The following is a 21,164-nucleotide window of genomic DNA, read 5'->3' as shown; positions in this document are numbered from 1 at the left end:
ATGCTGATGATGTGGATTTACACACAGAAGTGGTAGTAAAGGCCTTCCTTGTTTCCTCATTCCTCCTTCCTTCCAGCACAGACATAAAATACTTGCTTCCAGTGTGAAGCATATCCCATAACTCACCCCAACAAGAGGTTGTAGTAATTGTTCAAAATGAATTATCAAGAAGAAAATAATTAAGGTTTTTTTTAATGAAAATTAATCAACTGAAGTCGAGTTCTAATGTTTTATTGTAAGTGACATTTAATGTTTCTCCACTGTCAGTCATTTTAAAGCCCTTTTGTGTATACTCATTCACAACTCCCTGCTGAATAACCCTTTATCACAGATATGAGCATGATAGCCTAGATTAAACTTATGGAACAGAAAAAATTAACCGAAGAAACTAAATGTAGGCTTAATTTTACCTGTAAGAACAAGACTTACACCTAAGCAAAATGCGCCGGTTTCTCAAAGTCTCACATTTGACTTGACATCTGACAATTGACCGCTGACATGTAAAGCCTTGATCATAGCCATCGTTTTAGTTTTACCAACTGTACCAGAAGTAAGCCACCAGAGCAGCATAAACATGAGAGACCGGATGACTCCTATCTGAACAAACAAGGTCCTGTTAAGTTGAATGGATAGCATGATGACAAAGTGCTTTGTGGTATATTTCAAAATCAGTCTTGTATATTTTGTCTTTTGTGTCACATGTCCACCCCAGCTAAGACATTCTCCTTAGCATTTTCAAGATGAAATTGAAAATTTCATCATCAAAGCACATCTTTCATCACAAAGTCCGACTTAAAAAATGTTTCTTTGTTCCATTTATGAAATGATGATTACAAGGGAGAAAAGACTCAAAGACCAACAGTTGGACAAAGTGAAAAAAATGTAAAAAGTGCAAAGAAGTGAGACAGTGATTTAAGTATAACCCCAACCCCATGTGTGGCTAAAACTACAGGTCGACTTATACAGGTCGACTTAGTAATAGAAATATTACTACTTCCAAAAGAGATTATTACATTATAAAGAATACTAAAATAAATACACATAACTGCACCAAATCAACCCTCAAATCATAGAGGACTGACATTCTAATGGATGACTTGTAGCCAGGACACACAGCTTTCAGCAATACAATCTGCATATTAATACGATGATAAAAGCGACAAGATGGGAAAACAAAACTAAAATGATCACCACATCACAGGAGGAGCTGTTTCCAGCCAAAAACAAGCAGCTGATTCCACAGTAGTTTTCTCAGAGAAGAAAAGCAACTTTCTACAAAACTTATTTACAGCTAATCCAACAGTAAGTTTCTTATCAAGTAATTTCTCAGTTACTTTCACGTTATGAACCTGCATAATAAACACATCGCAAAAGCCTGCCAGAAATGCAAAAAATAAGAAAAATCGTTTATTTACAGGAACAATGCAACTTAGTATGATTTTTAATTGTAACAGAACATTTTTACACTGTGGTATTGATACTTTTAGAAAAAGTACAAGATTGGAGTACTTCTTCTACCTCTGCCAATTCAGTTTTACATTAGTATCAAGTAACAGTAATTAGAAAAGGCAGTAAAGCTCTCCACTGTTAAAGTATTAAAGTTTTTAAGTTCCCTGGCTGGCTGATCATACTGCATTTTCTTAGTGCAAGTTAACAGGAAGTTAATATGTCAAAAAAGACAACTAAACGAACTAAACTGTGATAATAATGAGCTGTAAACCCTCTCAGCCTGCTTCTACAAACCTCCAGCACACAAGCATATACAGTATGCACTGAAGACTGTAACATATGGTTGGGATGCCTGGCCGCACAGTAATTCAGTCTAAAGCTATGGCCAAAGGCTTCACACAAGATAGCTGTGAGGTGATTAACGGATGCTATTAAGCCAAATGGTCCATATTGAATTCACTGCATTTCTCACAGGTTTTGGGCACCTGCTGCTAACAAACTGGCACTGCTTCATAGCACCGGTGCTCATCAAAGTTCAAGCTATAAGGACAGTGACAGCAAGATGGCACAAGTGTTTTCTATTGTTCATTTGTGGGGATGAGCAGAGAATTCATGAGTTGTGACTGCGACCACATTAAAAGAGGTAGATATACTGCAACGAAAACCATACGTTGTTAAATTCTTAGATCCAGCAGATGCAGATTGAAAATCAACCACATTTGTTCAGTGGGAGCACGAAAACTCAGTGACTACACAACAAGGAAGAAGTGTGGTTCCTCCAAAAATCCAAGAAATGCAATATCAACACAACTTCTCAAAGCACATTGACTCTCCAGTACAACTAAACCTGAACAGTTAAACAACGACATACTGTCAGCTTCTCTAACTGAGGTGTTTTTATTTATACTAGCTTTTCCAGTAACTTATGTGGGAGCCGGTGCAATCTCCAGTTGGATTTTTTTTTTTTTACCTCTGATCAATATTTGTATATTTGCCTCATCAGAAATATGAAATCACCTTGAGGACTGTGTGGGAGCATACGGACAGACTGATATCGGTCTGACCCTCTTATTAGCACCGGCGCATTTCATAGGCAGTGATAGTTTTTCTTTAATATATCTGGGCAGACTGGGTCATTGTGGGCAGCAATAGGATTGTTATCTGATTTTTGCATCACTTTGATTGATTGCCTTTTCTTCTTCCACTATTTCATTATCTGCATTAGCCAAAACCGTTCTGTGTTGTGTCTATAGTGAAAGGTATACCTTCCAGAAAAAGTATATATCGTCTTATATATTAACATTGCAAAATAGAATTATACATATCATAACAGAAATATTATACATAAAATAAACAATACTTATAGATGTTATGTTCATAATTCTGAACTTTGTTAAACTTTGTGTCTGTGTTTATTATAGTCATCACTATTTAATGTTATATTGAAATAGTTTCAAAGGTTTCGGGGGTTTTGAGGGCAATCTTATTACCAGGTTCTTATATTGCCACAGTGTGTAACTGTATGTGTGATTTAGAACCATTTTAAATGAATTAAACTCTTACCCTGCAAAATTAAATGAATGCTTACCATTTGCAGCAACTGATTACCAACTAATCCACCATTCATCATCGTATGCCCCACACAGCAATGTTAACGGTAGTTGATAAAATTTGCACAGTATTCATGACTTTCTTCTGAAAAATCCTATGCAGTAATTCACTGCCGTCACTGCTTCACATAATATGTCCACTTCTTAATCTTGAATGCTGAGAAAATGTATTGAATCTCTTATAACATGGGACCTGTTTGGATGTAAATGGAATCACTTATTGTTAATCAGGGCAATCTGTAAGTTGCTGTGTTTCAGCTGGCAACACTCTCAAGAGCGTGGCAGAACACAGTCCAATCATCACTGCTAATTTAAGGCCCTAAGTGGTGGAGCTTTTGAGTTAGTTTTAATTCAATAATGGCGGAGCTAAATTGATGTAATTTATGCTTGGATGGGCACTGATTTTAATATACAATCATCAACCCACTGCTTATCAAACAACATGAGAGGAGTCTAAGCACACTGTAAATCACAGCTGCGTGTCATCTGCAGTCACTTGCAGAATGCCTGTTATGATAAACTTACCTCATTGAAGGAGATCTTGCTGTTTTTCATTCTCTGAGGTCGGCTCTTCCATGTTTTTCCAAAAAACTGCTGGTGATTTCTATCAAACAGGGTCACTCTCAGCTGGTAGGTCACATCTTGCTCCCCCTCTGACGTTTCCTGTGACTAAAAAGGAAAGACAGCCATATTAAAAAAAAATCCTCATCACAAAAGATTTGTATGTAAGAAAAAGTAAAATCTTAAAATCGTCCAATTTAACAACTGCTCAACTTCTCTTAAGATCTTCATAGAAGCTTTAAACCCATAAATTCCTACACACATTTAGTTCACCATTAACACGTTTTCCACAAAACTTTTTGAATTGACAGAGGCAGTGGCGGGTTGGACAGTAATGGTGGATTATCTCTAAACCGAATTTACATGGGGATCGACGGCATGTTTACAATAGTACAAAGCATTGTTTAACATAATTGACAGCTCAATAAAATGTAACGTGACATTAAAGAAAAACTTTTCGGGCGGAGTTTCGCGAGTTTTCCTCAGATGCACTGACTTAAGTATATGGGCGAGATACTGTAGGCCTGTATCGTATCTTTTGCTACATAATGACAGAAGAAGTCAGTCTACTCTACTCCACAAATTTCAGACTACACGGAATTTAGGTGTACAACGGCATCTCTTCCATGAGCAGAACTTTATCCACATCTCTAAGAGGCATTTAACGTTAGCTGTGACAGTCACCTGCGGTAGGTGAGCCGCAGTGAGCCGGCTGAGGTTGAGCTGGAAGCCTTGGGACTGGGTGAAGTGGTTGTCCGCAGCTAGGCGGACGGTCTGGCTGGGCGGGGGAACCAGCCGGCTTCTCTCAAACACTTCTCTCCAGCCGTCCGCCATGGTGGATAAGTCTTCTGTTTTCACCATACTCTGAAGTTAATGGAAACATAAATGACAGTGAAAAAAATGAAAAAACGCATAAAGGCATAGCCGAGTTCTTATTGTAAATATTACCTTATCTAGCCGTTTGGATTTTCAATCCCGAAGCCGCCATATTGAAATCGGATTCTACTACTCAGTGCAGAGGGGTTACCAGAGTGAATCAGTGACTTAATGAGGGGAATCCAAGAGTAAAAATAATGTTAAAAAGGGTGAGAATTCAACCTATTAGGACTTTACTTATGTAACCAGTCGAGTTACCCTTAAAGTGAACATCAAAACAAAACTTCGCAACCGTCGTCTTTAAACCTCCACCTTTCATTTGGTATTACCCATCGCGCTGCATCAGTTACTATGGTAATTTTCACGTTGCCAAAGCACAGTGTACTCTACTGTCTTCCAAAATAGTGTCAGGACCTATACTCCAAACTTCACTACCATGTACTCTTGCGTAATGCAACTCAATAAATATGAATGTATATCAATATATATGAGTGTTGGTCTGCAATGTTTAGGTGGGTGGTGTGTGTCAAAGAACATTCACAACATGATTGTCAGAACCCAAGGTTTTCCCCGCAGAACATTGCATTGTAAACAGATGCTTAACGTTATTCGCTTCATTGGTTTTAATGTCATGGCTGATAGGTGTTTATATAGACTAGTCTATTCTAAGACAATAAAGATTATTTTATATATAATATTAATGATTAATAAATATTACAATGTTAAGGAAATATAACTAGTGCACATTCACATTACTGGATGAAAATATGAAAACAGCACTGTTCACTTTCATTGAAATCGTTTCTTGTTAAACGACATCAGAAGAGAAACACTAGAGGGCGCTATCATCTCATATGACCTCACATAGCCCGCTTCACGAGGAGCAAGACGGAAGCGGTAGGTACAAACTCAAAACAGTGCCATGGTAGGAGTCTTCGGGAAGAGTAAACCTGTGAAAATTAGGAGTTGCAGTGAAAACAGAAAATATGGAGTTGCAGCAAGAGATGTGAAGGAGTTGCTTAAAAAAGGATGCCAGTTATTACAGGTGAGCCCGTACATTGTCTTCCGCTTTCTCTCTAACAGCTAGAAAAGTTATCGCTCCGCTGAGTGTCTTCATATGGTAAAACAAACAACTCTATCGGTAAACAAAGGCTGTTTGGTTAACTGCAAGGGTCGTCTTCACCTTGAGGAAGATAGAGTGGGAGAAAATAATTATTACACTGTGTTCTTCAGACGGCTTAGGAACATAGGAGATATGCTAACATCTGCCAGCACAGTTATCTTATATGATAAGATACAACGTTATACGTTGTTGTACGTCAGTAACACCTTAGCCCGCTGTGGGTTGATGAAATATATCAGCAAGTGACACATCAGATCTTTCACAGTATTTTAAACACGTTATCTCTTTCAAATTAACTGCTACATATGTCACTAAGTGTGTTTTGTACATAGATAAATAGATAGACTTTACAGCTCGTCTTCAGTCAAATATCGATTAAACTCACTGTGCCAAAACACAGATAGCTCTGTTGCGTAAGGCAGCATTTAATCAACAAAAGAACAAGAACTTCAAGGAGGATAATGCAGCTCACTGTATTCCGTCATCACAACGCGTCTGTCCAGATTGTCTGCACCTTCTGTAAAACATCGTAACACATCTGTCCATGAGAAGATAGCTGACAGTAGTCCAAGCCCGTCCCGGCTTCTGGCCACTCACTCGTCATGTGTATAGGTGGTGTTTCACAGTATTCACAGTTGTCACAGTGTAAGACACTATTCAAAAATTCCCTTTTGAGTAATGTGAAACTTGAAAAATACATTCAAGTGAAAACATTTTACTGAAAGGGCTCAGATTTTACGAAAACAAGAACGAAAATGTCATAATTTGAGCCTACTTTTACATTTTAAATTAAAGATCTCATTTCTACATCTTATTCTTTTTCTTTGCATTGTTCTAATTTTATGTCATATTCTCATTTCCAGTTGCCACCTTCTGGCGCACATGTTTGTTTGTACACTGATGGGGCAAAAGTGACGGAGAAATTCTTCCAGACTCTGCCAGACAACACTGAACTTGTTCTTCTCTCCAGAGATCAGACATGGAGTGGAGGAGGTAAACTGAACACCATTAAAAATAATGTTTAAAAAAGACAAATGCTTCAGTTCAGACCACTGTGTGTGTTTGTGTCTTCTGGGCCGGACATACCGTAAGTTTAGTACTGGATAGTGGTGTTGTTGTAAACCCTCTGCTCCTGATTTCAGTTGCCTATGACATCAGTCAGTTACTGAGCGCAGCCTTGCACAGCGATGGCCTCATTGAAGCGGCAAAAGGCCTCCTGTCTGAGGAGCAGACTCCTAAGTGGCGTAAAGTCCTGACTGACCTGCTGCAGAACCTGGAGGACAGATCTGAGCTGGAGAACAGAGACGAGGATGAAGACTGGTTCAAAGGTACAAAGTCCAGTGGAGACTCTGGACATCCGCTCTCGAGCTGCTTAAGTTCATGACAATGTATTGCCCTCGCAGTGACAAAAAAAACCATGAAAATACTCTTACTTTAAGGAGATCTTTGGCATGTTAAAACAAAGCTTTTTCATGTTATAATGCAGGGCCAAACAGTCAATCGAAATGTTATCCAAATCAGGGGAAGTGCAAGTTTTGGATGAAAGTGAAAGAAAAAGTGAAAAAGAAATGGAGAAATCACCATCTGCACTAAAATCATGACTCGTATCACAAACTAATATCTGTCAGAATAATCCCAATATGTAGCATATAGTTTGGGCCTATCATATGCTAATAATGACAGACATATGTCAAATATGTCATGGCCGTAGCCTGCAAGATGTTCAGATAAACCCTTGAAATTCATCTGTAGTTGAGTTTGTTAAATTTGGTTTCAATTCAGGTGTTGATGCGCGATTCAAGACAAAGTCTGCCTACATGAAGTTCAGCTGTGAAAGCAGGATACGAGGCTACGTCAAAGAGGTAGAAGTCTTCTTTGTTTTTTTTTAATCATGAAGCCTCAGGGATCTGGCATGATGGCAAACACTTTGGTCTTCTGTCTCTGTTATCAGGTGGTTGATGCCACTAAAACCATACAGAAGGCTAAAGTGAGGGCAGAGTTTCTGAAAGCAACAAATTGCCTGGTGGAAATGCTGAAGATGGCAAAGTACAACGGCTGCTACTTTGACAGGACTGAAAAGGAGCCGGAACGCCTCTGTACTCGGGAAGGATGGTTTACCTGCCAGGTATTACAGGGAGGAAAACCACATGCCAAAATGTTGATAGGTCCACCAGAGCTCGATGAGCGAGAAAATATGACTTTGAAATTTTGAGATCTGAGACAAAAACACCTAAATCGGGGTTAGACTGGGACAGGGTCTGTAGTGTGATTTTGAAAGAACTGCACCTGCTTCTGAACTTATTTACATCTCTTCTACTCTGGTGCCTCTTCAGGGATCATTTGACCAGGATGTGTGCCAGTCCCTACACTCCATCAACCCCTACAGCAACCAAGAGAGCAGGATCGTCTTCAGCACATGGAATCTAGACCACAGGTTGGAGGTTCAGCGCAGTGAAAAAGATTTTCCCTCTTACAAAGGGCAGACCAAGCCCAGCTTACATGCTTGTTCGCGTATTGTTTGACCCCATTTCCACCTGCTGTTATCATGCAATTGATGCCTGCCCTTCATTGAATTCAATCATTTGGAGATTAAGTTGAGAATACACTTAGGATTAATGCAACACTCCCCCCTCGTTGAGAAGCCTGTGTAACGTGCTTTGGTCCATTGGCCCTGTCCTGTTAAGCCATGTTTCACATAAAGCAGTCATATGCAGACTGTGCTGAGGAATCTGATCTGATCAGTAACACTTTCATAGACCGTGTTCTGATATAAACCAGATGTGAGGGACTTGCTTGGGGCCATTCTGTAGATCTACGAGTACACGAAGTATCAAGATAACTGAGAGCATTTCTTCATCTTGTGTCCAGGATTGAAAAGAAAAGGGCGGTCATCCCCGCTCTGCTGGAAGCTCTACAGAATCACAAGAGTGCTGATGTCAACCTGAACTACTTCTATCGCCTGCTGTTCACCAGGGAGAACCTGAAGCTGGTGCACATCGTGTGCCACAAGAAAGGAGCTCACAACCTGCTGTGTGAAACCAAGGAGATTTATCGACAAGCCCGTAACGCAGACAACGGGAGGCGCAAGGCCGCAGGGAAGAAGAGGCGCTTGCAGTGAATATTCATACTTTTATGTAAAATTTGTTTTCTTTCATTTGTATGCGCTGTGACATAATTTATTACACTGATCTATTCTGTGAATAATTAGCTCAGGTCCACTGTAGCAAGATCAGGTCAACAGGCTGGCTTTTTACCTCATTTTTTAATCTAGTAAGGATACTGGTTTTGCTGACAGTCCTTTTTCAGACACAAGTAATGTAACAAGTAATGACACTGATGCAAACCTTGAAAATCATGAAAAAAAACATTTATTTGTTCTTTGTGTTGGCACAATGATGTAAAGCACATAAACTGGTTACAATGACTGCTTGATGTGGGAGGCATTCACTCTGTCAGAAAGTTGCATAGGAGAATATGAAAATTATTTTGCATAAATAAGGCAGAAATGTGTTTAAAATATCTGATAGGAAGGTCAGGACAATCAAATAGATACAAAATACAAAAAATGTTGTTAAAAGCAAGTGCAATTATTATTAACCGCAAAGTTAGATGACATTTTTGAACTCAAAGTTTACTTACACAGAAGACTTTAACTAGTAACCTGAAGTTTTAGTTAATTTTTGTTTTTAATAATTGTTTATGCATATTGCTTTATGATATTTTGTCAAATTATTAGCTGCACTGATAAACATACAGACATGCGACATGTGAAGGAGGAATATCAGACGCTTTGTAAGTAATGGCTCAATCTTCTTCTAAAATGAATTAGTGATATGAAAAGCTGCTTTTTGCCACGTGTCCTCCCTCCTCATCACATTTATACAGTCTGAAGCCAGAACAGGAAATCTATTAACATGTGGCTTTTGCATTTTACATTGTCTAACTTGGAATTTGTAAGTTTGTGCAAAATAAAAACGAAAAAAAGCTATTTTAATTCAGCAAATCTCTCCAGGCTAATCTCAAACTGCAAGCTTGCACTCCAATGATAGGGCAGTATGTAATGTGGACTGATTTGTCTAAATAAAGTGCCGGACCAGCACACCATCCAAGTGAGACCAAAGACGACCGGGCCGAGGGCGGCGTGAGCAGCAAACAAGCAATAAATAATTAAACAAGCACTAATGAATATGTACATATTTACCCAATAAATGTAGCTATGCTCAAACAAATATGTGAATAAAATATTCAGGTATCAGGCCACACGCTATGGGCTGAATACAGCTTGGCCGTTTTGTGTGTTTGGACGGTCCTTGTCAAGTCAAAAATCATCACATCAACACGATTCCCAAGTTGACCGTCGAGACGTTTCTTTCCAAATGTTTGCAGAGTCATGTCGGGGTACTAGACTCCAGTTTAAGGCAAGTACAAGTGCACCCACAATATTGTCTGTAGGTGCTGGTTGGCTGACAGCAGATTCAGCTACAGCACGTTCGTACGTCACTTACATCACAGGTGGGGGGGATTCACCACCAGTGACTCAAGAACATCGACACGTGGTATATTTCTGACTGATTTTAGGGCTGATTGCATGCAGTATCACAATAGGAAGCTTAATCCGGCTGCTTTTTCTGAGGTGCTGAGAGGCACAACTATGAGTCCAGCACAGTCAGTGGTTAGTCAGCTGAGGCACTCTTCACTAAGTGCCCCCCCTGTCATCGCACTGCGTACTGCAGAGGTCCACCTCCTCTTCATCGCTGTCCTCTCGCGCGTAGTAATGTCGTCGCCTGCTCTCCCTCTGAACGCGGCCAGAAGTCGTTGACGATCTCTGAGGAAAGTCCTGCAGAATAAAAAAATAAATAAATAAATAATCTTCACCTAAACAACATACAAACTGTTCCAGCACTAAAAGGATCCCACATGAAGACTTTTAATATAGTAGACTTTAGCGGACGGAAGTCAACGGAGTGGTTGTAAGGGTAATGTTTCTTTACAGACTGATTTGGGGAACCTTTTCTATTGCTGCAACAGCCAGAAGAAGCTGTCTGATACCATTTTCATGCTCTTCTAAACAAGACACAACTGTTGATCACTGGCTGTTAACTGTCTTACAGAGTTATTATCATTATTATTATGTAAGCAATGTCGAAAGCATTCTGCAGCAGGAAGTTGTATTATTTTGAGCATCAAGGTTGCAGCTAACTACCCCCCCCGCCCTCCAAAATTGAGCTCATAAAAGGTTAAAAGTTGGTAGTCAGTGTAAATCAGTTGAATGATGTCACCTGTGAGTAGGAATGAAGGGAAATAAATCCAAACAACCAAACATTAATGCAGGAGCTGTGTCCTAAATGTGCACATAGCTGTTCACATTTAGCTCTCTCATATGGAGAGGAACCAGAATGCTTCACCTGCACCGCGTCCAGGTTTCCAAAGAACTGTTCCACTGGAAGGATCTGATTACTGTCGTCGTCTGGGAAAATGTTTTTGTCCGTTTCTTCACACTCCATGTCCTCAGGCTCCTGTTTGTCCACGGTGCCGTTCACTCTGCAGCTGTCCAAGTCCAAGCCCGTCCTCAGCTCGTTTTCTTTGCCCTCCCGTCCTTCGAGCTCTGGTGACGCTGAGCATCTCCTCCTGCCTGCAGACTGGTGGCATTCACAGCTGATGCGAGAGTGTCTCTCCAGAGGGCCGTCTGCCCTGCTGTTACCACCGGCTGCTGTACTGCTCTCTGCTGCTGAATTCATCTTTGGACTTTTCATACATCTCTTCCTTGTAGCAGAAGCCTGGTGACCCACACAGACCAAGGTTAGCATGACATTACAGTCAACCATTATCAATATCCTTTACTCTTATAAGATACTTCATCAAACACAAGTCAGGACGCTACACATACTGGTTAGTGAACCTAATGTGTGTGTCCAGGCACAGTTTCCAAATGCAGAAAATCTGGCCAGTTACAAACAAAACAAAAGACACACACAGAGTTCATCTTAAGAGGTCAGATTAGTTAGAAAGAGCAGGATAAAAGTGCTGCCTCAACTTGCGTTTTATACGAGCAGTTCTCTCCTGTACATGACTTAATACAAACCTTTCTGGAGCTTCTGACCTCAGAGCTGCTCTTCCGCTTCCTGGGCTTTAGGCTGGCAAGCTGACCAGGCATCTGCAAAGCAACACGGTGTGGTTTGTTTGATGCCTTCTGGCAATCACAACACTGATGACAGTCTCAGTAAACACGAAGGCAGCTGTCATTATACCAACTGCTCCGAGGCTCCTGTTAAACAACCATCTAACTAAATGTTTTCACTGAGCTTCCATGGCTTCTGTCATATCACAAGCTGAGTAAGCCTCCAAAACACAGAGTAGTTTAACTTCATTTTACTGGGCATTAATTTATGTGAGCCTGCTTTAAAACTTGACCTTAAGAGCATCAACATGTTGCAAATATTTCAGTGCAAGAGGTGCACACCGGCAGACACATCGAGGTGACTTATCCACACATGGCTGAAGTGGCTGCCTCAGATAACTAGCTATGTCGTCTGAGTTTAGCATATTCAAGGATGTTATGTGTGGTTTTAGTCAGAGTTGCACTACAAGATAATGCTGTGGTTTATTTATTTACTTTACTTACTGTCCAACATTGATTATGAAAAATCTTCATTCTAATGTTTCATATCTGTGGGATCTTCTCAGCAGACTAAAATTTGATTTGCTACTTACAATGCGAACACTCTTGGTGCCTTTCACTATACTTCACATGTTGGGTGACGACTGTTGGAGTGATTGTTTAAAGGCTGATGTTTTCAGGATATTTGGGGTTCAAATTAATGTTAAATGGGGGAAACAAAACTTCATCATTTGCTATTAAAAGTTTACATTTTTATAAACAAGCCACGCAACTGAGCATTCGCCTGAGCTGTCTGAAACGTCAACAACGCTTCCCAGCGAATCCCGCGCTGTCAAAATTCCTCCCAAAATATTGTCAATTTAACGTAACGCCACGTCTCGAGATTTCATTCAATTACCTTTACATTTGTACCCTTTTGGTTTGTTCAAGCTGTGCCGAATTGAAGTCCGTAACATACAAGATCTATCATACCTGTTAACACGTATCTTTAGTGCATTACAGTAACTGAGCTTTCGAATGCGTACCATCTGAAAACAAGCCATCGCAGAGAACGGGACCTCGGTTGGGTCACGTTTCATTAACAAATCATAGTCACATGGCTCAAGACCCACTTCAACGTTATATGTGGCTATAATGACACAAACATTAACGTTATGGGGAAAGAAACTAACAGCAAAACAAAACGGTGCGATAATCGATTTCGACATACTGGCTATACGCTCATAAGGCTAGCACGACAGCTATCGGCTACCGGTAATTTATTTACGAGCATAACGCTAGCTGCCTGTTATTTTAATAGCCTAAGTTAGCTAAACACAAACCTTTTGTATCATTTGCTGCTGTGCTGCTTCTGTTGTCAGCGACGCCCAAAGCACAAGTGTCGGCTCTCTCGTTCGGTATTACCTTTCAGATCAATCGACTCTGAGCGGCCACAAACAACTATGCACTAATTTAACGATATGTGGCGTCGCCTCAGTGTGTTTCCTGTTTGTAAGGTTCACTCGGAGGTCAGAGCTTCTGGTCTGCATCGCAGTGTTAAAGTCACTTCCACCTGACTGTGTGGTTCTTTTAACATTTTTTGTTTGAATATTTTTACAGTAACAGGTCGATTAATTATTTTCACTTTTAAAAAACTTACCGCCGTGTTACGTTTACAGAATTGCTATGATTTTATTTTGAAGGCAAACTCATCTTTTTCCGCTTATAGGCCTATTTATGTATGTAAATACTTTTCACTCAAGACTCATCGCCTTAACGCTTCTGTTGGCTCATCAGGTGGATTTGGCTGCGTGTTTACGTTACGTGCAATGACAGTTACACAGTAAACCGTGTTTGTTCCACGGTAAACGTTGGAGAGGAATTCTGTTTTAGTCAAATTCTGATTTCCTAGGTTGTGGTTTAGGTTGAACTCACGGGTGGTGTGAGGCGACAAGCAGGGAGGAAACAAAATGTAGTTGCTGAAAATGTCCACAAGAGGGTGCTGGAGATTGTCTAATTCCATTCTCCGTGCAAAGAGGGAATCTAAATGTGTTTGTTGGCAGTGAAAAAGAGTGAGAATTGTTTTCAAGAATTGTATGCATTGTTTGGACGTTTTACTTTAAACAAATGAACAGCTATGCAATAATTCAGAATATTTTGGAGCGTGTCCATTCCACCCAAATAATTTCCCTTTGTTTCTGACACCGTTCCTTTTACATTATGTCGGTTTCCTGTTTTTCCACCTGTTGATGCTTGTCGTTTAGTTCACAAGGCTAATATTTCAACAAGAAAATCAGAAATTCCTTTTCTAATAATATACTGAAATAGCTGAACACATGCTACACTTGGGAAGACGTGTGGATCTTGCCTTTTTAAATTAAACAAACGAGGTAAGAAAAGCCATCTTGGACTGCTCAGTAAAAACTATCCCTCTAATTTTTAAACGTTCACTTGATCACTTGAGGGAATACATTTGTGAAATAATGGCGCTTTGCTTTTGTCTTGCATCCACATTCCTCATTGGTATGTTTTAAGGGCAGTGAAACGAAATATTTTACAGACTGGGTCTAATAATTTTTTATTAATATGAGTTAAAATTAATAATATAAATTAATGGTCTACCTTGTATTTATAAAGGAACTTTTTTGTATGAGGTTTACCTGAAAACATGTGTAACGTTTAAAAGTTCATTGTTTGTTTCCATCATTTCTAAATAATTCCTGTGCTATGTTATTTGTGGTTATTATATTTTTAGCCATGTAGCCCAATATTACTTAAAACCAATAGATAAAAGGGGATAAATGCGCGTCTATAGGTCGCTCAAACAGATCAAATTCTGTCCTGATGGTCGGCATTACAACGTGTCGGACACCTGGTGTGTGTGAGAAATGAGAAACCCGCTGCTCTCAGATCAGTGTGCATCATTAGGGGGAGGGGAAATGTTGGTGTCCTTGGAGAAGGAGAGAGAGAATTGTCGCGCAGCAGGTCTCCAGTCAGTTTGCGTGGAAACAGAGCAGAGACGGGAAACGCGCCTGGGGGGAGGACGCTGCGTATCCCGCATCAGTTCCCCGCACGAAGAGGCGACGTGTGATTCCACTGAGCGCCGTCATGGGCCAAAGAGGCCCAGGGGCCACTTCAGTGTCAGCGCTCTCAGGTAGCAGAGGACTCGACCTCTGGTGTCCAAATGAGCAGGTACGGCGGTGGTGGACCGAACTTCAGCACACAGTTGTGAAACACTATGAGGGCAACAGGTACAGCGTCTGACGGTCTCCGGGCGCCGCAGTGAGAGCCATGGATCATCTTTTCAGGAGAAAGCGGGTCGGTCTACTGAAACCCCTGCTGAGTCTGTCTCTGGTTTTCGCCTCTTTTCTCATGATCCAGAAGCTGAAACTGGCAGAGAAGGACGGAGTTGGAGTCAAACATGCGAGGGATGCCGACTGGTGCGGCTCCGACTGTTTTTCATTCAAAAGGGGGGTCGTTAAAAGTAGTTTGGGGAGCTCAGATTCTCCAGCGCTCGGGAACGATTTGGACGCACACGGGGTCTCCAACGGGACTCCTTCCTGGGACGCGCAGGTTGTCAACTGCAGCGAGGACGCGTCGGTGAGGACCCAGGACTGGTTCCGGCGCTTGGACCCGAGATTTCACCAGTTTGTTCTGCACAGACACTGCAGGTACTTCCCCATGCTCATAAACCACCCGGAGAAATGCGCGAATGGAGAGGTGCACCTCCTCATGGTGGTCAAATCCGTTATCGAGCAGCACGACCGGCGGGAAGCGGTGCGCAAAACCTGGGGCAAGGAGCACACGGCGGATGGGAAGAAAATCAAAACTTTATTTCTTTTGGGAAGCCCGGCGACCGGCAAAGACACTAAGAACCTCCAGAAACTGATCGAGTACGAGGACCAGATCTACGGGGACATCCTCCAGTGGGACTTTATGGACACCTTCTTCAACCTGACCCTTAAAGAAGTCAACTTTCTCAAGTGGTTCGACATCTACTGCTCCGGGGTGCAGTTCATATTCAAAGGAGATGATGATGTGTTTGTGAACACGCACAACCTACTGGAGCTCATCGGCTTCAAGCTGGAGGAGCGCAAAGAGGCCAGCTTGTTTGTGGGGGACACGATCTCCAAGGCGATCCCCATCCGAAACCGACAGAGCAAGTACTACATCCCCAAAGAGCTGTACGATAAGCCATACCCCCCGTACGTCGGAGGTGGGGGGTTTCTGATGTCCTCCCAGCTGGCCAGGAGGCTCTTCGTGGTCTCGGAGGACCTGGAGTTGTACCCGATTGACGACGTGTTTTTGGGGATGTGCCTGCAGAAGCTTCACTTGTCCCCAGAGATGCATCCGGGCTTCAGGACCTTCGGCATCACCAGGCGCAGGGTGAGCCCCATGAACAGCGAGCCATGCTTTTACAAAAACCTCATCGTGGTGCACAAACTGAGCGCGCAGGAGCTGCTCAGGATGTGGAGCGTAGTGCACAACGAGGACCTGATATGCGCTCAAAAGACCACCATATGAACGACACTAAATCACTTCACCCAAACTGAACTGAATGCACAGAAAACTCGTGCTTTCAGTTGATCATACATGATGAGCTTTGCCGCATATGCTGAGTCATGTAGTGCAACTGGCAAACAACCATGACCACGTTTTCATCACCATCCACATATTTTCAGAAAGTCAAATGAAAACGTTGTGAAACAGGTTGAGTTTCCAGTCCACTAGTCCCGCTTAGATTTTTCCATTTTGTGAAACCACTACCACGCAGATCCACACGGAGCACTCGTCCCAGAGAGGCTTCTAGGTTTGTTATTCTTCGTGCCATTTCACACTGGAGTTCCATCAAGGTTAATCTGAGATCCAGTGCTGATGTACAAACATGGCTGTGATGATTTTATTGCGTGTTTGTGCAGGTACAAATAAGACTTTTTACATCCAGGTGTTCCTTTGAAACTGCTGATTTTATCATCAGTTTCTGGTTTCAGGATTTCAGTGTGCCTGTCAAAGTGAACTACGTGGACTCATAGCAGACAGCTGAGTGATTATTTTCTAGTGTACTGACATTGTACAAATCAAATAAGTTGATTTTTTTTAAAGGTAATATATTGTTCTATTTCACATTGTATTGTATTTTTTAAGAGTTAATTCATTCGTTTATGATTTGCAGAGGCAAAAAACCAAAGAAAACAAAGAGCTGTAATGATTTTGATGTAGATTTATGTATGATAGTGTAAATAAAACTGGGGCTGTCTGTCACTTTTGTAAATACAGAATGAATGTCGCAGCATTTGACTCACACTGACATGTGGACAACTGGGGAGTTTCGATGTTCAGTTTAATGTAGCTTTCTTTAAACAAATACAGATACTTTTGCAGACATAAAATAGCCATTTGATGTCAAAGTGACTATTTCTCAGAAAATATAGACGACTGTGCACATAAAAAATAAATTATCCACTGATGCAATAGTCCCCAATACAGTAGCATATTAAAGTAATAATGAAGGACTGGGACGCTAAAAACCAAACAGACTCCCTTATACATAAACTGTACTTGTTAAGTTGTTTCTCCACTAATACAACAGTTTGTGTTAATGCACACATTAAAAAAAAAAGAATTTCCCTAAATGACGTGACAATTTGTAAAAGCAAAATCTGTAAAATCGAAAATCTGAGAACACCTCAGGCTGCTGCTTTGAGGATGTTCACATTCTTGGCTGTGGTTAAATAACAGATACAATACAATCAACATGGTCATAACACTGTGTTGGACATTAGAAGTAGCAGAATTATAGCGCTGATGATTAATCTTGCTATTTGAGAGTTCTTAAACTCTGAGTTTGCCTTTAAAGCCATTTTAAAGCCATGAAGTGCCTCAATGTGTTTGTTGGTGTCATAATCAGTAGGTGCTAAACAAAATCTACTGTATACAGTGCATTCAGCTCCACTGTATGTTTGTTTCATTTGAATTATCATGTTAAAAGGGTGTATTTTCTGTCAGTGGACTAGCATAGCATATAAAACTGTGCTATGTACTCAAGATTGTCAGTAGGCATTAAGCAGAAGTATAAATTAAGTCCATACTGTACTGAAATATCAGCGATGAAGCGTCAGCCCTTTGGCAAAGTGCTACTATATCCCCTCTATATAATCTATTTAAGAGCAGAAATGAAAATGTAAACAGACAGCAAAGTGGGAAGCTGACAGTAAAGCGACACTCAGGTTGTTGATGCGTTCAGGACTGAAGCATCATCTGCTGGAGCGTTGCCAAGGCAGCAAAGCTTTCAGCTTGTAACTAAACCCCTTTCCTTCTCTCGTGTCATCACTGCCTCTCTACAAGGGGTGCTGCAGAAACTGCTATCGTCCTTTTAAAAGAGGAAGTGACTGATTACATATGTAATGATACTACGCTGGTTATCCATGCGGAGCTCTTACCCTGAGTCATCCTGTATGCACGCAGAGTCTGATTACTCATTTTGGCTAAAAATCCTCAAAGTTGTTTTTGAAATGTAAAAGTTGTCATCTACTACCATCTTGAAATAAAATGTTCCCATTTGCAACAGCGTTGAACAGTTTGTGCAGCTTTAAAGGGAAGTTCGAATTTTCCACAGAAAGGCTTGTTCACAGGCCTGTGAAAACACTTCTGTAATTTATCTGTGGCTCTGGAGGGGTCAAGTTTGACAAAATAACCCTAATGATGTCAGAGTGACGTCACCAGGGTTATCACAGAACAAAGTCAGAGTCTGTACATTTCATAACAAAAGCCTGCATTGCCAATTGAGTGTGTGGACTTTGTAAATCATGTCAAAGGACAGCCAATTTAAGCTGCAGAGATCCCCACACCAGAGGTTCCACACGGCAGTGAGAGATACGAAAACTGAGATGTCCGGTAAGGAGACATTAGTGAGCAGGACACAGTCTGCTCATGTTTATCAGCCTGACTCCTGTGTGATGCCAGAGGTTTGACATACAGTATGAACCATGGCTGCCCAGAGTGGGACCTGTGGATCCAAGTTGCCACAATGTTCATTTTGGCGCACCAGATGTTTAAAGTGAGAAACATTGAAACTAATTTAACAATTGTAATGTTTATGCTGTTTTGTTTTGCACTTTAAATATGGAGGATCCCTAATCAATAATTGTTATTTCTTTGGTATTTAATCAGAGCTAATTGCGGTGAACCTCCACTGTCTCAATAAGAGGACACAGCACTATGCTGTACTGCCAGCTTGTACAGAGGCAGGGTTATTCCATGTTTGGTAACCCAAAATGTAAAATATATAAATTACAAATCAGTATTGGCCTTTAAAATCCTATTGCAAATGTTGATGACTATTCCCACCTCTCCGTTTTCTCTAAGTGCCAATATGCTGAAACGAGAGGCCAAAAAATATGGGTAAGGGATTAGTACAGGGATGTTTGCTCTCCCTCTGGGTCCTCTGGGGGCTTAGAACCAATTTTAGTGCTTCCCTGGCATATGTCCTCTGGCCTTGGGTGCCAGGGCTGGGATCCGGCTGCCTCTGCCCATGGGCCTGGCTTTGGCTCCCACCGACCAGGCCTGCTTCAGCTTGGCTCCACCAACGGCCCTGCCTGGACACACACACACACACAGAAAAACACATACAGTAAACCTTCTGTGTACTATTTACCACTAAACGACACCACCCGCATTACCTGTGATATAAGTACAAACATGATGTGAGCAGCTCATGGTGATGTGGCTGCACACCGGGGGAGATTATCTCCTGACACTTAGTGTGTTGTGGTCACACCATAAGACTCACTTTCTATATGCAGTTAAGCTACTACTTGTGTTCATTTACTTACTTAGCACCTAAAAACACTGAACAAAAGCCAGCAGTGTTTTAGAATGTAGATAGCCATCTTGCTTTATATTAAGAGTAAACTTGAGGCTAAATTTCAACCAGATTTGCATCATTACAATGTGGGTAGTACATGCAAATAAACAATGTTTAACTTCCCTTCATGTTGTCTGCACTCAGAACTCCCTGCTCATTTGCCAACAAAACTCTTTGTCCGCTCCAGGCATGGAAATGCTCCCACAATTTCTGTGTGCCTGGCTTCACAGACATAAAGAGTATACAATGTGGATTCAGACAGAGAGAAAGAGGGGTGGCTCACAAACTCAGATCAAACTACCCAACTAGGCAGTGCTGAGCAAATATGAGTAATGATTCTGTCACTGCAGGGCCTTTTTAATATGAAAATTTATGACAAGGATGCTATGTTGTGTCTGATTGAAACCAGATGCAAATTTACAAATCATACCCTGGCAAAGGCATAACCCACCCCATTCTGCTTTTGATTAGTTTACTCTGATATCCTTAACGTAACCCTAACCAGTGTCACTCCTCATGCCGTAACCTAATAAACCCAACAAACACAGGCAAGGAGTACATCTGGACAAACCAAAGCACAGCACTGCCCAACTTGGAGTACATCTCTCCCAGAGGGAGGAGGTATGTCTGTGGATTGATTGATTAAGTTTAGGCACCAAAACCCACTGACGATTACTGAAACACAGCCACAACCTTGGCTTAGCAGGCGCATTTAGTGGGCCGGAGTGGTGCAGTGCATTGTGGTTACCACAGCCGTTTCTCTCTGTTTTCCCTGATCATTTAGCATCCATTTCAACAATATTTGTGTATTTCTACTAGATAGACAGCCTAGTATAATGAAAAGACCACCTTTCCAGTGGTTGAAGACTTCCTTACTTCACCTTCACTAACATCATCCAACATGAATACAGTTTTATACAGTATATATTTTATACAGTATAAGATAAATGAGTGTGGTTACTGTTTAAGCCATTATCTGTTAACTCGGTTAATCATGAGACAATATTCTTTAGGTGGCAAAACATCTGTGCTAAACTATTTCCTGGGGGAAAACCCAAAAACTAAATGTTTTCTCTGGTGAGCCATTAGTTCCTTTAAAACCTTGTTTAACATGTATGCTGTGGCAAAGCAAGAAGGACACCTGATGTGAAAGGGCAGCATGCTCCCAGAACTGCACTCCTGTGCTCCCCACCTCACCTGGGACCTACCTGTTGCTGTTTGATTCAATAAGACCTTTGGTTACTGGCAGTAACTGGTGTGTTTAATAATACAGCTTCAAGAGTTCAGTTCAAAATCTACACATGTGTTGACCACAGAGGGCAGCAAGCACATCTTTCCTTGAGAAAAGCAACAAAAGAGGAGCAGCTAGTTAATATAGTGTTAAGAGCACAGGTGAACAAGCCCGGAGCTGAGAGAATTCATGGTACCATGTTGCTTTAATACAGAGGACAAAAGAAATCAGTCAACAACGTTATGCAACAATAATATTCATCAGCTTGTGTTTTCCATGTCACATCTAGTACTCATGTACATAGTTTACAGGATAAGCAATTTTAAATCCCTGGGGGAGAGGCAGATTCTGCC

At 41.2% G+C, this 21,164-nt stretch overlaps 5 protein-coding genes across 7 annotated transcripts in view; 2 read left to right on the top strand and 3 right to left on the bottom strand.

The window, feature by feature from the left end:
* nphp4 (nephronophthisis 4) overlaps window positions 1–4,923 on the bottom strand; it is a 148,937-nt gene extending 144,014 nt beyond the window's left edge. The window contains exons 1-3 of the mRNA XM_046397509.1: window positions 4,569–4,923; window positions 4,305–4,484; window positions 3,585–3,728 (exon numbers count right to left, since the gene is read on the bottom strand). Coding sequence (XP_046253465.1) covers window positions 3,585–3,728; window positions 4,305–4,481 — 321 coding nt within the window. The 5' untranslated portion in view covers window positions 4,482–4,484; window positions 4,569–4,923. The remainder of the gene's footprint in view (window positions 1–3,584; window positions 3,729–4,304; window positions 4,485–4,568) is intronic.
* Window positions 4,924–5,368: 445 nt separating this feature from the next.
* On the top strand, window positions 5,369–9,043 carry dffb (DNA fragmentation factor, beta polypeptide (caspase-activated DNase)). Its single transcript, XM_046397510.1, has 7 exons — window positions 5,369–5,541; window positions 6,483–6,612; window positions 6,762–6,947; window positions 7,402–7,481; window positions 7,571–7,744; window positions 7,953–8,053; window positions 8,488–9,043. The coding sequence occupies exons 1-7, from the start codon at window positions 5,419–5,421 to the stop codon at window positions 8,735–8,737; spliced, it is 1,044 nt and encodes a 347-aa protein (XP_046253466.1). The 5' UTR covers window positions 5,369–5,418; the 3' UTR covers window positions 8,738–9,043.
* On the bottom strand, window positions 8,965–13,237 carry c8h1orf174 (chromosome 8 C1orf174 homolog). Its single transcript, XM_046397511.1, has 4 exons — window positions 13,060–13,237; window positions 11,702–11,773; window positions 11,025–11,396; window positions 8,965–10,456 (listed from the first exon to the last, which is right to left on the bottom strand). The coding sequence occupies exons 1-4, from the start codon at window positions 13,069–13,071 to the stop codon at window positions 10,316–10,318; spliced, it is 597 nt and encodes a 198-aa protein (XP_046253467.1). The 5' UTR covers window positions 13,072–13,237; the 3' UTR covers window positions 8,965–10,315.
* A 1,430-nt stretch (window positions 13,238–14,667) lies between these two features.
* Window positions 14,668–16,978, top strand: b3gnt7l (UDP-GlcNAc:betaGal beta-1,3-N-acetylglucosaminyltransferase 7, like). The gene has a single exon (XM_046396729.1). It carries the CDS (start codon window positions 15,008–15,010, stop codon window positions 16,238–16,240), a length of 1,233 nt encoding a protein of 410 aa, XP_046252685.1. The 5' UTR covers window positions 14,668–15,007; the 3' UTR covers window positions 16,241–16,978.
* Window positions 16,979–17,040: 62 nt separating this feature from the next.
* The window catches only part of cep104 (centrosomal protein 104), a 31,788-nt gene continuing 27,664 nt past the window's right edge, over window positions 17,041–21,164 (bottom strand). For 2 of the 3 annotated variants that reach the window (XM_046396728.1, XM_046396727.1), the window contains one exon: window positions 17,041–19,311. In XM_046396728.1, coding sequence (XP_046252684.1) covers window positions 19,181–19,311 — 131 coding nt within the window. In that variant the 3' untranslated portion in view covers window positions 17,041–19,180. The remainder of the gene's footprint in view (window positions 19,312–21,164) is intronic. The other variant, XR_006844077.1, reaches the window with a different exon arrangement.

Source organism: Scatophagus argus, chromosome 8 (assembly GCF_020382885.2).
Source record: "Scatophagus argus isolate fScaArg1 chromosome 8, fScaArg1.pri, whole genome shotgun sequence".
NCBI classification, from domain to species: Eukaryota; Metazoa; Chordata; class Actinopteri; family Scatophagidae; genus Scatophagus; species Scatophagus argus.
The sequence above is the reverse complement of the archived record's forward strand: the minus strand, read 5'-3'. Positions and strand labels throughout refer to the sequence as shown.